Source organism: Ambystoma mexicanum, chromosome 1q, assembly GCF_040938575.1.
Source record: "Ambystoma mexicanum isolate Mex_15411 chromosome 1q, UKY_AmexF1_1, whole genome shotgun sequence".
In the NCBI taxonomy this organism is placed as follows: domain Eukaryota; kingdom Metazoa; phylum Chordata; class Amphibia; order Caudata; family Ambystomatidae; genus Ambystoma; species Ambystoma mexicanum.
Window position 1 is genome coordinate 1,539,151,663 of NC_090922.1, and position 16,782 is coordinate 1,539,168,444.

General features: G+C 45.8%; 1 protein-coding gene across 1 annotated transcript in view; it reads right to left on the reverse strand.

Annotated features, from left to right (window-relative positions):
• Positions 1-205: 205 nt before the first annotated feature.
• Positions 206-16,782, reverse strand: part of LOC138563365 (zinc finger protein 850-like) — a 295,001-nt gene continuing 278,424 nt past the window's right edge. Inside the window, exons 8-9 of the mRNA XM_069642848.1 lie at positions 5,370-5,459; positions 206-4,515 (exon numbers count right to left, since the gene is read on the reverse strand). Coding sequence (XP_069498949.1) covers positions 2,506-4,515; positions 5,370-5,459 — 2,100 coding nt within the window. The 3' untranslated portion in view covers positions 206-2,505. The remainder of the gene's footprint in view (positions 4,516-5,369; positions 5,460-16,782) is intronic.

Sequence of the window (16,782 nt, forward strand, 5' to 3'; positions counted from 1 at the left end):
GAAACTCCATTTGTTGTATAGGCCTTACAAATATCCAATAAATAAAATATAAAGGTTTTTATAAACCATATATACAATAATACATTAAATAAAACTGAAATGGAGACGGTATCCCCACTAATTAAAACAAATGAATCGTCTCTGATCCTGGAACCAGTTTATACAAAAGTGAAGCCAGAAAAAAGAAAATGATTTAACATACAAATGGAGGTACTAGCCATTTATTTTTAATTGTAATAAATAATGACAATTTGTCTACAGCTCAACATTCTTATAATCAGCTTCTCATTCAGTTTATGAATTTAGGGTGGTAGAGTTTAATTTCGACATTTCAGCTTATCCAGGATCAATTTCATTTGGTTAACATAACATTTTTGTTCACTATTCCTTCTTGGAATTTAGAGAGAACGGCTATCGATAGGCCTCATAACATGTCTGCCGGTCCGAAAATAAAGATGCTGGTAGCAATGTACCGGCACCCTTTCCAGACCTGCAGACTACAACTGTGCCTGCCAGTGCCGTTGCGCACTTCAAGGCTGACCTCCCGGGCACAACGGCCCCGGTAGGCACCTTTGTTATGAAGCACCAGCAACGTTACTCATGGTGCCGGTACTTCCGAGTCTCCATTCGGGAATGGGTAATAACATTTTCCGGCGCCTGATACCCTGGCCTGCCTTGACTTGTAATGTCCCAGTGGCACTGGGTTATCAGGCGCCACAACCAGTATAAGTCCAGCGGCGACCCGCTTATCGTCAGACTTGTAATGAGCCACAATATGTCTAAAACCATTTAATTAAGGCAGAAATGTGCCATTTCATTTCCGAATTTACACGTTATATTGCCTCACAGCTCAGTGAAGATTTCCATTTCATATTCCCTTACTATTGTATACACAAAGGTCACTTTTTAAAATCATTTCAATATCATTTAATGCAACACTTCACATCCTCTCCATGCACCCTTCACACTAAGCCAATTTCTTAAAAAAAAGTGCTTTAAAAGTGTACATACATCCTACCTTATGAAATAGTTCCCTGGCCTTGGGTCGGCACTTGGAGGTACAATACACTAATCATAAGCGTTGCAATAAAGACAGGCAATAGTGTTGGACACTAGCGGGCACCCTGCAATTTGCTGCCAAAGGAGAAACACTGCTTTGTTCAGCTAGAAGCGCATTCCAGGTGGGGCATGCGTGCCTTGCACATTCTGACTTCTGGAGTAATGTTGGAGATTCCAGGCAGTGTTCCGCTAGAAGGGCATCCAGGTGGGCATGCATACCTTGCACATTCTGACTTCCGGAGTACTGTTGGAGATTCCAGGCAGTGTTCCGTTTGAAGGGCATGCCAGGTGGGCATGCATGCCTTGCACATTCTGACTTCCGGAGCAATGTTGGAGATTCCAGGAAATGTTCCACTAGAAGGGCATCCAGGTGGGGCATGCATGTCTTGCACATTCTGACTTCTGGAGTAATGGTGGAGATTCCAGGCAGTGTTCCGCTAGAAGGACATCCAGGTGGAGCATTAATGTCTTGCACATTCTGACTTCCGGAGTAATGTTGGAGGTTCCAGGCAGTGTTCCGCTAGACGGGCATCCAGGTGTGGCATGCATGTCTTGCACATTCTGACTTTTGGAGTAATGTTGGAGATTCCAGGCAGTGTTCCGCTAGACGGGCATCCAGGTGGGGCATGCATGCCTTGCACATTCTGACTTCCGGAGCAATGTTGGAGATTCAAGGCAGTATTCCACTAGAAGGGCATCCAGGTGGGGCATGCATGCCTTGCACATTCTGACTTCCGGAGTAATGGTGTAGATTCCAGGCAGTGTTCCGCTAGAAGGGCATCCAGTGGGGCATGCATGCCTTGCACATTCTGACTTCCGGAGTAATGTTGGAGATTCCAGGCAGTGTTCCGCTAGAAGGGCATTCCAGGTGGGGCACGCATGTTTGCAGATTCTGGCTGCCCGAGTAATGTTGGAGATCCCAGGCAGTGTTCCGGTAGAAGGGCATTCCAGGTGGGAATGTATATCTTGCACATTCTGACTTCCGCAGTAATGTTGGAGATTCCAGGCAGTGTTCTGCTAGAAGTGCATCCAGGTGGAGCATGCATGTCATGGACATTCTGACTGCCAGAGTAATGTTGGAGATTCCAGGTTTCCCCCTTGATGAACATTGCCTTTCCACGTGTATTGGGCAAAGCTTAGTTCAATCAGCCACGTGATAATACATCTTTCACCAATTTTATTAAAGAGGGCTCCACATAATTTGAATTTGGAAAATGTTACTCCATATGTTTTGAGGTTGACATTAAAACTTCTCTCATGGCATATAAGTACATCATGCATACTGAAGTAGGTCCCACATTTACTACCCTGAAATGGACCCTTGCAGGCATGTCCTCTCACATGGCAGATAAGAACATCCTGCATAGTAAGTATTTCCCACATTCACTACCCTGAAATAGACCCTCACATGCATGTTTGGTCTGGTGCCCATTTAGGTTATTGATCTCACTGATCAGGTGTCTCGCCTGCATGTGTTCTTTGATGACGAATAAGACTCCCCTTCATAATGAAACTCTTACCACATTCAGTGCACTCATGAGGTTTCTCCCCTGTGTGTATTCGCAGGTGACGAATAAGATCCCCCTTCTGAATAAAGCTCTTACCACATTCAGTGCACTTATGAGGTTTCTCACCTGTATGTGAGAACTGATGGTAAATGAGTCCTTGCTGCTGACAGAACCTTTCCCCACATTCAGTGCACTCATGAGGTTTCTCACCTGTATGTGTTTTCTGGTGCTGATTAAGATGCCCCTTCTGAGCAAACCGTTTCCCACATTCTGGGCACCGATAAGGTTTCTCACCTGTATGTGTTCTCTGGTGCCGAGTAAGCTGTCCCTTCTGAGCAAACCGTTTCCCACATTCAGTGCATTGCTGAGGTTTCTCACCTGAATGTGTTTTCTGGTGACAAATAAGACTTCCCTTATTAATGAAACTCTTACTACATTCTGTACACTTATGAGGTTTCTCGCCTGAATGTGAAAAATGATGGTAAATGAGACCTTGCAGCTGATAGAACCTTTCCCCACATTCAGTGCACTCATGAGGTTTCTCACCTGTATGTGTTCTCTGGTGACGAATCAGACTTCCCTTATTAATGAAAGTCTTACTACATTCAGTACACTTATGAGGTTTCTCGCCTCTATGTGAGAACTGATGGTAAATGAGACCATGCTGCCAACAGAACTTTTCCCCACATTCAGTGCACACATAAGGTTTCTCGCCTGTATGCATTCTCTGGTGACGAATAAGACTTCCCTTATTAATGAAACTCTTACCACATTCAGTACACTGATGCGGTTTCTCCTCTGTGTGTATTCGCAGGTGGCAAATAAGAGATCCCTTCTGAATAAAGCACTTCCCACATTCCGAACACTGATGAGGTTTCTCACCTGTATGTGAGAACTGATGGTAAATAAGACCTTCCTTTTGAGTGAAAGCTTTCCCACATTCAGTGCATTGATAAGGTTTCTCACCTGTATGCCTTCTCTGGTGGCGAGTAAGAAGTCTCTTCAAATAGAAGCTCTTCCCACATTCAGTACACTCATGAGCTTTCTCACCTGTATGTGAGAACTGATGGTAAATAAGATCTCTCTTTTGACTGAAAGCTTTCCCACAATCAGTGCACTCATGAGGTTTCTCACCTGTATGCGTTCTCTGGTGCTGTGTAAGATGCCCCTTCTGAGCAAACCATTTCCCACATTCAGTGCACACATGAGGTTTCTCACCTGTATGCGTACTCTGGTGCTGAGTAAGATGACCCTTCTGAGCAAATCCTTTCCCACATTCAGTGCACTCATGAGGATTCTCACCTGTATGTTTTCTTTGGTGCTGAGTAAGATACCCCTTATCAGCAAACCATTTACCACATTCAGTGCATTGATAAGGTTTTTCACCTGTATGTGTTATCTGGTGTCGAAGAAGATGCCCCTTCTCAGCAAACCTTTCCCCACATTCAGAGCACTGATAAGGTTTCTCGCCTGTATGTGTTCTCTGGTGACGAATAAGACTTCCCTTATTAATGAAACTCTTACCACAGTCAGTACACTGATGAGGTTTCTCACCTGTATGTGAGAACTGATGGTAAATAAGACCTCCCTTGTGACTGAAAGCTTTCCCACATTCAGTGCACTCATGAGGAGTCTCACCTGTATGTGTTCTTTGGTGCCGAGTAAGATACCCCTTGTCAGCAAACCATTTCCCACATTCAGTGCATTGATAAGGTTTCTCGCCTGTATGTGTTCTCTGGTGTCGAATAAGATGACGCTTCTCAGCAAACCATTTCCCACATTCAGTGCATTGATAAGGTTTTTCACCTAAATGTGTCCTCTCAGGGGAAATGAGCATATCGTTATTCCCAAATTCAGTGCACTGATAAGGTTTTTCACTGATGTTCTCACATGGGTAATGAGTATATTCATTAGGTGACCCCTTGTCAGACATTCTGTTCATTGGTAAGGTTCATCGCCAGTTTATTCTGTCAGGTTGACTCGTTCCACTGAACCTTTTCCCAGATTCACAGTGCAGATGAGCTTTCCCATGTGAAGGTCTTTTCTAGTGACAGAAAGATGGTTGTTCTGGCTGAAGATTTTAAAATATTCAGTGCATGAATACTGTTCGACCATTTACAGGTGTTTTGCTAAATCCCGTAAACTAGTCTCACATTCAGAACGTAGTATATAAAATAGCACTTGTTTGTGTTCTCAGAGGAATAGGCACAAGGAAAAGTCTTGTTTTACTGTTGCTGCTGGATTCTACAAGTGTATTGAATGAATGAAACCCATCCTGTATTCTATAGATTCTCAATCTCAATTCCTGAATACTCTGAAATGAAATTTGGACCACAAACGTGTCTGCTTCTAAGATGATAGGAAATTCCACATTGTATCAATGAAGGTTGGCACTGCATTAGTCCACAGTATTTAACAATCAATACATTTTTTGTTTTTTGGACATCAATCACCTATTGAAGAAAAAGGATAAACACATTATTAGTTTCAGCATGTTCACAGTCGCAGGCATCACTAACAGGCAGACTGGTTCTCAGTAGTTACAATATATTAAGGAGCAGTTATATAATTCTTGAAGTACACAAATAGAACATTATTAGCTTCCTGTTTTGGCCTTTTTCTGCTTAGTAATCCACTAGAAATAAACTGCTCTTATTTCCAAATAGTGATTTGGGCATTGATAATCGTGGGTATTCTAGTGTAAATATTGCCTTTTGTTTAATAACAGTAGATTTCAGCTGTTCAGTTATCACTTCCATTGTTTATTAAATAGTTGCAATTTCCAAATATTGCAGTGCTTACATCAAATTCAATGTTCACAGTCATCCTCTGGTTTTCAAATGCGTCAATTCTGCTTATTTCTAAGTCCACAATTGGTCCTTCATACATCTTCTATTCATAATAAAATTGTTACTTTCATTTTAGTCTAGTCTTTAATAATCCTCATCCTCTTTTAGTTTGTTTTTCAAAATTCTTATCCTCAATAATCCTTGACATGTGTTTCGCCACCATTTTGGCTTCTAAGAAGGCTATATATGTTACGAATGGAAAGGACATTTTTATGCCAGCGATGTAAAAGGGGGAATACACCCACACTTATCAATGTCTGGCTCTCAGTAGAAGGTATGTGCATTACTTGATTACTTACATTGTAACTATTGAGACGTTGAAGTGCCATCTATGTGGGAAAGGCACCCTAATAGCTGTCAGAGTAGTGGTTCTCGAATTATCAAATATAATGAACGTTGCGCCTTGAAACACTTGTGTATAGGCACGTTATAAATGCCATATCATCATCATCATCATCATCATCATATCAATGCAATAGAGGTGATATGTGATTCATTTTTTATATAGAACCGTTTAGTATCCAAAAAAATGTAAAAACAAATAATACACGCTCAGTGAAGAAAACATTTCATGTGGATATTTTAATCATGAGCATATATTTTTCTACCATTTTATTTCTTTTGTAATGTACATGAAAGCTCGCAATTTCCTGATACAAACAATAAGGGAGGTGTTTGACACTGGGTCAGCAGACACTAGGTGAGCAGTTTTATCACCAATCAGACACCTCATTTGACCAGTCTATTATGTCATTAGTGAAGACCTCCTCATTACCTTCGGGCAAATGCATATTGCACCAAACACACATGTATAACCAACAGCACTACTGAAGAATAAGAGGGCTGAATTGAGATTCAAATAGAAACACCAGTTTCTTCCCATAGTGAAAATAGCAGTACATTCAAACATTGACTTTAAACCCAAATAAACTCCAAACAAATCATTCTCCCCCCGAATTGACAGAATGATCAAGCTTGTATCAGACAGATAGAATTACATGTTTGGCAATGAGGCAAAGTGTTTCTGAGACGCCTCCCCCCAAATCCCAACTATCGTCTCATTTACCTTCCTAATTGTTTATACAAATGCCCTATTGCTATGCAATATAGTTAATTTGCAAAAGGGTGCCACTTTTATTGCCCTGTTCAATATATCACAGGGTAATTTTCAGTAAGGGGGTGGGGGGCTGCAACTCAGCTGTATTGTTAAGGGGTGCAAGTAAATGGTCATATCACTTGGCAGTTCCCCTTAACCCGATACAGGCCCCCTTCTTGTTGTGGATTCCGATAATGGGAGCCTAGTTTCATCCTCAAGAAGCCCCTGCACCCTCTGTCGTGTGACCGAGAATTCACTAAATCTTATCCTGTGAAGCACTTTAGTTACATCTCTAGTGGGGCTGTCGCCCCATCATCGTTACTATCCAGGAACTCTGACTCTTGTCATCATTTATTGATTACACAGATTATTCCTGCAGATCTAATGTGGAGAGACACCCCCCACCCCACTCTAGGTGAGTTAGCTCAGCATAATCCCTAAGGTCCAGAATCTGAAAGGTAGATAACTCCTATGTCAGCATCTGATGAAAACGTAATGAAGTTTGTTGTGACACATATGCCATCATATGGTGGGATAAGATGTATTATGTGGGAACAATACGCATAGTTGGACACCCAAGGAAGCACAAGCGATCATCCGTCCACCTGCCCGTCAGACAGTCAGTCCTATGGTATTGCCTTTTGATGTGTTTCTAGTAGAGGCAGACTTCATAACAGTATATGAGAGACACTTTTAGAATTCTAGACTGGGGGCCAAACACCAGTTTCAGGAAACCCGATACAATCAATTTTCCTTTTTGAAGCCTTTTCTATTGGCTTTCAAAAAAGTATTTTGTCCTTCATGACGCATGTGCATATGAAGTTGAAATCAGTGTGCCTAAGGTTCGCGGTACGGGTTAACGGGTGCCGCTAATTGATGCGGACCCGTTAAACATGTACTGCGAAATTACGAGGTCCCCTCGCGGGACCCGGTAAGTAACACCTGGTCAAACCAGGTGTCCTTACCGGGACCCGCGAGGGGAAGAGGGAGCAAAAAACGGGCCGCTTGTAATCGGCCCATTGTTTGCTCCCTCTCCCATTCCCATTCAGCCCTATGGGGGCTGAAATTGAAATGGGGAAGGTCTGGGCCAGGGTTCCTGGAGGGAGGAATTACCGGGCCCTCCGAACTCGGAATGGCCCGGTAATTCCCTATTCTGGGAACCCGGACCCGATTTTGGCAGCCCAGTGTCTTACCTGCCATGGCACCCTCTGTCAGACGTGCTCTTGCCCTCGTAGTGTAGCCGAGGAATTCTTCTAGCCAATCTACCAAACTGGTTGATGAACTGAACAACCAGAACAGCGGATTGGCAAAAAGATGGAGTACCAACGACGAACCCGGAACAACAGGGAACAGGATACTGCGACAAGATGTATCCCAGGAGCACAGGTGAAGACCCCAGGCAACTGCAAGAAGAGCAATGATAAGAACAATGCAATTCGTAGCAGTACTTGATTAACAAGAACAAAACCAATCACTAACCTGTTCAGTATCGCGATACACCGGAAGGCTGTAGAAACCGGGTAAGTAACTTCGAGGCAGTCCAGACACAGAGTACACCAGATGAATAAACAGGAGGAACAAGAGGAAATCCAAAAGGTTCTTAAAAGGTCCAAAATCCACAAACCTAACGCGACGACACGCGGACGCCTAATTGGTACACCAAGGCAGTCTCCAGTCCGTGTACCGGAGTGTGCAAGAACACTCTAGCAATCCAAAGTCATGAAGTATTCCAAAACAGGCAGCAGAGTCCAAGAAAGGATGCGTGCAACGGCAGAGTCAGAGGTTTGTGAGGGTTCCGCTGTAAACAGGGCGAGTGATTTAGCAATCCAAAACGTTACGTGGTTGAGCAGCAATGCGGGCAGCAAAGGTACAAGGGGCAAGGCAAGGCAATTCCAATAGCGGTCCGTGGTCGAGCAGCAATGCGGGCAGCAAAAGTACAAGGGGCAAGGCGAGGCAATTCCAATAGCGGTCTGAAGTCAGCAAGGCCAGAAAGATCAACAGAATGACGGGGATTCCAAAAGCAAGCCGTAGAGCAGTCCAGGTCAACAATGGGAGAGCCAAAGAAACAGGGGAAACAAGGGACAGAAGCAAGAATACTAGGGACAAAGGCAACGCCGTCAGAATACAAGATTCAGAAGCGCCGGTATGATGTAAAGGCGGGCTTACATAAGCGGTCACATGATGTGTGCAACGCTCCTCAGCGTGCTAGGTGAGACCAGGAAGTACCGGCAGGACGTCAACGTTTCCATGCCAACCTCCAAGCTCCCGCCAGCCGAAGTCTTAAAGGAACAGTAACCACGGATCCTTTCCATACACGAGAGTCAGTACACCCACGTTTAGTAACAGCTTTATCCTTATTGCGGCCCAACATGGTTGAATGTTGCCAATACCTGACAGTTTCCTTCCCCAAAGATGCTCCTACCCTCCGAGCCTTCCAAAAACGAGATAACAACACTGGGGCATGAACATTCTCCGCCGGTTCCCAGGTACGATCCTTTGGACCGTAACCCTTCCAGTCAACATAGTAGAGCCTCTTTCCATTCCGCACCTTGGTATTCAAGATCGCTGATACCTCATTCTCCACTGCACCCCGTACCCTGACAGGCGGGGGATGAGACGGTAGCCGGGTAGCGGGATGGCATGGTTTAATCAGAGACACGTGAAACACTGGATGAAGTTTCCATGATTGCGGAAGAACCAAGCGCACTACAGCCGGGTTAATGACATGCGATATGGCATAAGGACCAATGAAGCGTGGGAGCAAAGTCTTCTGACCCGGCAAGCGCAAATTACGTGTAGACAACCACACTCTCATGCCTGGTTGATAGACAGGTGCAGGGGAACGATGTCGGTCCGCATAAACCTTGGCCCTTTTTTGAGCAACCATCAGATGCCGTTTCACATTGACATGAGTGTCGGAGATGTCCCTAACACAGGCAAGGGCAGCAGGATTATGTATCGGCAGGTCTGGAACAAGAGGCAAGGAACGCGGATGCTGACCATAAAGGGCAAAGTAAGGAGAAACCTGCGTTGCTGTGTGAAGGGAATTGTTATAGGCAAATTCAGCCAATGACAAAACAGAAACCCAATCTTCCTGGTGCTGAAAAATGAGACATCTTATGTACTGTTCCATAGTGGCATTCAGGCGCTCAGTCTGACCATCCGTCTAAGGATGATAAGCACTAGAAAACCGAGCCTCAATACCCAATGTGGCAGTCAAGGCCCTCCAGAAGCGTGAGGTGAATTGAGGACCACGATCAGAGATTATAAGAGAAGGTAGTCCAAACAACCTGAATATGTTCCGTAAAAAGAGATCCGCCAGTTTGGGAGCTGTCGGGATCCCCTCACAAGGTACAAATACTGCCATCTTCGTGAAGTAATCAATGACCACCCAAATCGTGTCAAAACCTTCCACCACAGGTAGTTCCAAAACAAAATCCATGGAAATGACAAACCAAGGACAATCTGGAAGAGGCATCGGTTGTAAGAGACCAACCGGTTTGCTATGTGAGGATTTGCACTGAGCGCAAACAGAACACGTGGCAATAAACTCAGTAACGTCATGAAGCCGAGACGGCCACCAACACCACCTTTTCAATAGATCCGCAGTCTTCCTGATACCGGGATGTGCAGCCAACGAGGAATCATGACACCATTGTATGGCAGTGCGTCGCGTTTCCAGATTCGGCAAAAATATCTTACCCTGACTATAGGGCAGTGAATGCACTATTTTCAAACCGTATTCAGCCACTTCTGGCGGATCGGTTCGAAGCCACTCCTGAAGCCTGCACTTAAGTGACGGACGCAAGGAGCATCCATACACCACCTGGGTGGGTAAGACAGGTGCACCGGCGATGTGAGAGGATTCTGCGGGTCCATGAAGACGAGATAGAGCATCCGCCTTAGAATTCTGCGAACCAGGGCGATAGGAAATAGTAAAATCAAACATCGAAAAGATGTCATGCCAACGTGCATGACGCGCAGTTGTGCATTTAACTGATTGAAGAGCCAATTGATTTCTATGATCAGTGAATACCTGAACTGGTAATTGGGAACCCAACAAATGATGCCTCCATACCAAAAAGGCGTCCCGGATAGACAACAATTCACGCTCTGTGATCATATAATTCCTTTCATAAGACGTAAGCTTCGGCAATGTTGAGAAAGGCAAAGCAACATCCGATGCATCTGCCTCTACAATGAATGGTTGGGTCGGATTGGGATGTTGGAGTACTGGTGCTGAGGTGAAAGCAGATTTCAGACAGTCAAAGGCATGTTGTGCTTCCTGATTCCAGTGAAAGGAAGTTTTAGAACTCGTTAAGGCCGTAAATGAACACACAATGGCTGAAAAGTCCTGAATAAATCACCTATAAAAATTAGCGAATCCCAGAAAAGATTGCAACGCCTTCAGATTGTTGGGAACCGGCCAATCAAAAATGGCAGAGACCTTGGATCTGCTCATTTGAACTCCTTTGTTGGTGATGTAATAACCTAGGAATTCCACCTCTTGCACATGGAACATGCACTTCTCCAGTTTAGCATAAAATTGGTTGTCACGTAGATGTTGTAGAACCCTGATAACATGAACAACATGAGTGTCGTAGGTGGGAGAATAAATCAGGATGTCATCCAGGTAAACGATCAAATACTGATCCAGCATATCATGAAATAATTCATTAATAAAATACTGGAAAGTGGCCAGGGCATTACTTAGACCAAACGGCATTACAGTGTATTCATACAGACCGTACTAAGTCTTAAAAGCGGTCTTCCATTCATCTCCATCACGTATGAGTACCAGGTTATACGCCCCCACGTAAATCCAGTTTAGTGAACATCTTGGCCGAGCCGAGTTGATCGAGCAAAACCGATATTAGGGGAATCGGATATTGATTCCTGACTGTAACAGCATTCAAGGCCCGATAATCAATGCAAGGGCGAAGGTACCCCTCCTTCTTCGGGACAAGAACAAAGGGGAAGCTGCAGGAGAACGTGAAGGCCGAATGAAGCCCGACTTTAAGGATTTGTCAATATATTCCTTAAGAATGAAGTCTTCTTTAGGTGTTAATGAATCAATCCGGCCCAATGGTATCTTGGCCCCAGGAACCAGTTCTATCGGACAATCATATGGCCTGTGAGGAGGGAGGATTTCTGACCCACCTGCGTCAAACACATCCTGATACTCCTGATACTCCGGAGGTAATTGAGTGTTAACAACAGCCCCGATAGTGGAGGCTGAATCCATAAGTGCATAGCTAGGGCTAGAAGATTTCTGACCTGGTGTCAAGCAGAACCGATCACAATGGTCCGAAAAGAAACTCACTTCCCCAGAGTGCCAATCCACCACAGGGTTGTTTAGTTTCAACCATGGAAGCCCAAGGATTACTTTTAACTTCAGGGCAGAAATGAGATCAAAAGTGATTTTTTCTGTGTGACCGCATTCCGTCCTCATGACCAATTCTGAAGTACGTTCAGTCACCGGACCAGAAACAAGGGATGAGCCGTCAACCGTATTCACAACCTCTGGGCAGTCTTTGGGAACAACCTGTATGCCCAACTCCCGGGCATAAGCAGTGTCAATATAACTGCCTGTGGCACCGGAATCCAAAACAACTGGAACCACCTGCTTACCAAGAGAGGCGGAAGCAAGGGTAACGGATAAACAGTAAGGAGTAGACATGATAGGGTCACTACGAAAACCACCCGGCAACTGTACCCCTTTTATTGCCGGGCTTTTGCATTTCCCTGTTTCTTGACAGGCTTCTTTGGACATGAGCGCAATAAATGTTCTGATGATCCACAATAGAAACAAAGACCATTCTTATTGCTGTGTTCCCTGATTTCAGCTGACAAAGGACCTATCAATGCTCCTATTTGCATAGGTTCTGAGGGTCCAGCTACGGGTATTGAAACGGTATTCATAAGTGGGGGAGGTGGTCTCCTTTCCCCCTTTCTCTCTGCTTGTCTAGAATCAATTACTTAATACTTAAGCTCACTGTCTCCCGAGCCCTGGTTCTCTCAAGGCTGGACTACTGTAACAGCCTCTATCTTAATCTGCCTGCCTCCACTCTCCGCCCTCTGCAACTTATCCAGAACAGAACTGCGAGACTTGTCCTTGGCCTCAAGCCCAGGGACCGTATCTCTCCAGGACTGAAATCTCTTCACTGGCTCCCAGTGGCTGCGAGGATTAAGTTCAAAACCCTCTGCATTGTCCACAAGGCCTTCTGGGGCATGGGGCCTAAATACCTTCAACTCTCTCTTCCTAAATATCTTCCTTCACGAGCCCTTCGCTCATCCGTCTCCAACTCCCTCATGGTCAGCCGCTTCTCGAAGCAACGAGCTGGGGGTAGATCTCTCTCCGCAGCAGGGTCCTCCCTCTGGAACAGCCTTCCTGCCTCCCTGAAACTCGAGGAGAACCATCTCCGGTTCCGGAAGCACCTCAAAACCTTCCTCTTCGCTTCTGCCTTCTCTCTCCCTCTCCCCTGCTAAACCTGCTTAACTCCCCACTGAATTCTGCACTAAACCTGCATCTGGGCCACTCTCGGTGACCTCGGTCCAGGGCCCAGCCACTCTCCACTTGCACTGCCTCCCTGGCTCCCCCTGCACTGTGGGACTGTCACTGTATCCCTACAGCCCCCTTCCCAGCACTTGCTCTGCACTTACCTCGCACTTGCCACCAGCTGGCCCTTTTATTTATTATTTATTATTTTATTACGCTACTTACCTTGTACTGCACTTTCCCCCCCACCTCCTCCCCCTGCACTTTCTCCTTTTCCCCTTACCTCTGCACTTGCGCGATCTGAATGACACCTGGCCTAGTAGGATCGTTTGTCTGTCTTACCCTTGTTTCCCTCCCTCCCTGCCTCGTCGCGCCTTGAAACACTTGTGTATAGGCGCGTTACAAATACCATATCATATCAATACTAGATCGAGCAACTCAGGAAAGGCAGTAGGGATCACAGGTACCGTGGACAGAGTATCCTTGAGGGAATCAGACAACCCTTTATAGAACAAGGATGTTTTCTTTTCATCTGGCCAATTAGTTTCGGCAACCAACTGGTTAAACTTGGCCAATATGCCAAAAGAGGGGTGCTTCCCTGCTGTAACCCCAGCAACTGCAAGTCGGTAGCTTGCGTGGCATACCGCGTATCAAAAACCCGACTCATAGCATCAATCAATGCGTCACAATTATACAAGAGATGGCTACCTTCTTCTAGTAGCGGGTTAGCCCATGCTGCTGCCGTGCCTCTCAAGTGCACAATGAAAAAAGGCCACCTTTGTGGTAGAATCCGGAAATGAGGCCGGCCTGCACAGAAAGTGCAACCTACACTGATTTAAGAAGGTTCGGTATGTCTTGGGGTCCCCTGTAAACCGCTCTGGCGGAGCCAGGGGAAACTGAGCGGTCATGTACACGGGTCCGGAATCATGACTGGCAGGAGGTAATCCAGACCCAGATGCAACCGTGGGGGAGGACGCCCCCGCACCAGTAGACTGGATTCCTGCCTGCAGCTCATTCATGTGTCTTTTGGTGGCAGCGTGAACGTTGGCCATTTCAGTACGCAATTCAGCCACCATTTGCATGATGGCTACCAAGGAGTCATTGGCATCCATTATAAAAGGCTTCTGAATATGTCAGACGCACTCTTGCCCTCGTAGTGTAGCCGAGGAATTCTTCTAGCCAATCTACCAAACTGGTTGATGAACTGAACAACCAGAACAGCGGATTGGCGAAAAGATGGAGTACCAACGACGAACCCGGAACAACAGGGAACAGGATACTGTGACAAGATGTATCCCAGGAGCACAGGTGAAGTCCCCAGGCAACTGCAAGAAGAGCAATGATAAGAACAATGCAATTCGTAGCAGTACTTGATTAACAAGAACAAAACCAATCACTAACCTGTTCAGTATCGCGAGACACCGGAAGGCTGTAGAAACCGTGTAAGTAACTTCGAGGCAGTCCAGACACAAACAGAGTACACCAGATGAATAAACAGGAGGAACAAGAGGAAATCCAAAAGGTTCTTAAAAGGTCCAAAATCCACAAACCTAACCCGACGGCACGCGGACGCCTAATTGGTACACCAAGGCAGTCTCTAGTCTGTGTACCAGAGTGTGCAAGAACACTCTAGCAATCCAAAGTCATGAAGTATTCCAAAACAGGCAGCAGAGTCCAAGAAAGGATGCGTGCAACGGCAGAGCCGGAGGTTCGTGAGAGTTCCACTGTCAACAGAGCGAGTGATTTAGCAATCCAAAACGTTCCGTGGTCGAGCAGCAATGCGGGCAGCAAAAGTACAAGGGGCAAGGCGAGTCAATTCCAATAGCGGTCCGTGGTCGAGCAGCAATGCGGGCAGCAAAAGTACAAGGGGCAAGGCGAGGCAATTCCAATAGCGGTCCGTGGTCGACAAGGCCAGAAAGATCAACAGAATGACGGGGATTCCAAAAGCAAGCCGTAGAGCAGTCCAGGTCAACGATGGGAGAGCCAAAGAAATAGGGGAAACAAGGGACAGAAGCAAGAATACTAGGGACACAGACAACGCCGTCAAAATGCAAGATTCAGAAGTGCCGGTATGATGTAAAGGCGGGGCTTAAATAAGCGGTCACATGATGTGTGCAATGCTCTTCAGCGTGCTAGGCGAAACCAGGAAGTACCAGCAGGACGCCAATGTTTCCATGCCAACCTCCAAGCCCCCGGCAGCCGAAGTCTTAAAGGAACAGTAACCACGGATCCTTTGCATACACGAGAGTCAGTACACCCACGTTTAGTAACAGCTTTATCCTTATTGCGGCCCAACACGGTTGAATGTTGCCAATACCTGACACCCTCCAGCCAGGACAAACCTGCACTCACAGTCAGCTAAAACTGCTATCAAGAGTACAGATGAAATGTATGAACAAGATGCACAGACAAGCCCTTGTTTACGAGCAGTGGCAGGATCCGAGTGGATCATCCCTAGAAGGCAACCTCCCATGATCTGTTCTCAGTTGCATCATCGCAATTGCCACTACCTTAGGCTGTACATAAGCACTAACTCTTTCAAGCGGTCAAGACCCACACCATTTAACAATCTGGGCCTACCCATATCTGGAGCTTTTCCATCTCGAGTCCCTTTTGAACTGTCATCGACAATCTCCCTAATGGTGATCCATGTATACGGCCACAACGTACCATAATAAGAATGCTGTGTTGTACCTCCACACCCTCCATCCTATTCTCTCCAGACCTGCTTCTGAACTCACAGAATGTAAAAACATTAAACACTCCATTGTTGTGGTGCTGTATTCAAATGCACCAGCAGCCACACCCCTGCCCTTGAACCAGTTCCCCAGCCAACATAACTAACATAACTAAGTCCATTTATTAACTCAGGTCGGTGGGTTATTCTACGATTAAAAACAAGGGACGCTTCAAGCTGTCATCCATATCCTTGCCTTCATTTTCCTCTTCCCAAAATACAATGCATGTTTTTTCCATTCTGGGAAGGTTCGCCAGATCTATGCACTACTTCCCATGTTGGTGGACCTCTTTCTGCAAGACTGTCCGACACCTGAAGCTGGACGCTCTCCCAGAAGTTTGCAAAGTTGAAGTGAATTCTGTCCCTCCTACAAATGCCGAGATCTGATGTGTTATCATTAATAGCATTGATCAGTTCTGTCTCTAGAGTGGCCATGTCGCCAACTGGACAGATTTACTGCCTCATCACGAGTTTGGCAGTAACCCTTAAATGCGGAGGTAACGCAATTCCACCGATTCTAGGTGGTATTACCACCAGCACTAATACCTCCTGCGGTAATAGTGCCAGACATTCCCCATTGGACCCAATGGGGAATGGGAAATTCCTGAATGGGTCCAATGGAGAATGGGGACTATCCATTCCACCAAACCTGTGATCCGGAGCTAATAGCGCCGGGGGGTTTGGCGGTAGGGCTCATAGCCCTGGCGGTAATACTGCCGGGGTTAGCACCCAACTTGTGATGAGGCCTTTAACATCGTCCTTGAATGCAGTGAGGGAAGGGCAAACTGCTCCTAGCTAAGTGTGGTTCTGCTGTTTACTGTAGCCCAGTCCTCCTTATCAATGCTGAGGTAAACAGGGTCCCTTAGGTGAATTCGTAATCTAGAGCGTCACGCATGTGTGCAGGTTTTTCGCAGATCCATGGCTCCACATGTTGTGCTGCTCCCTGGAGTCAACCCTGTGTATGTTTGGTCTCCTAATGCCAAGCTGTTACCAAGATGAAACCAACATGCTCTAATAGCCATCTACACATGTAT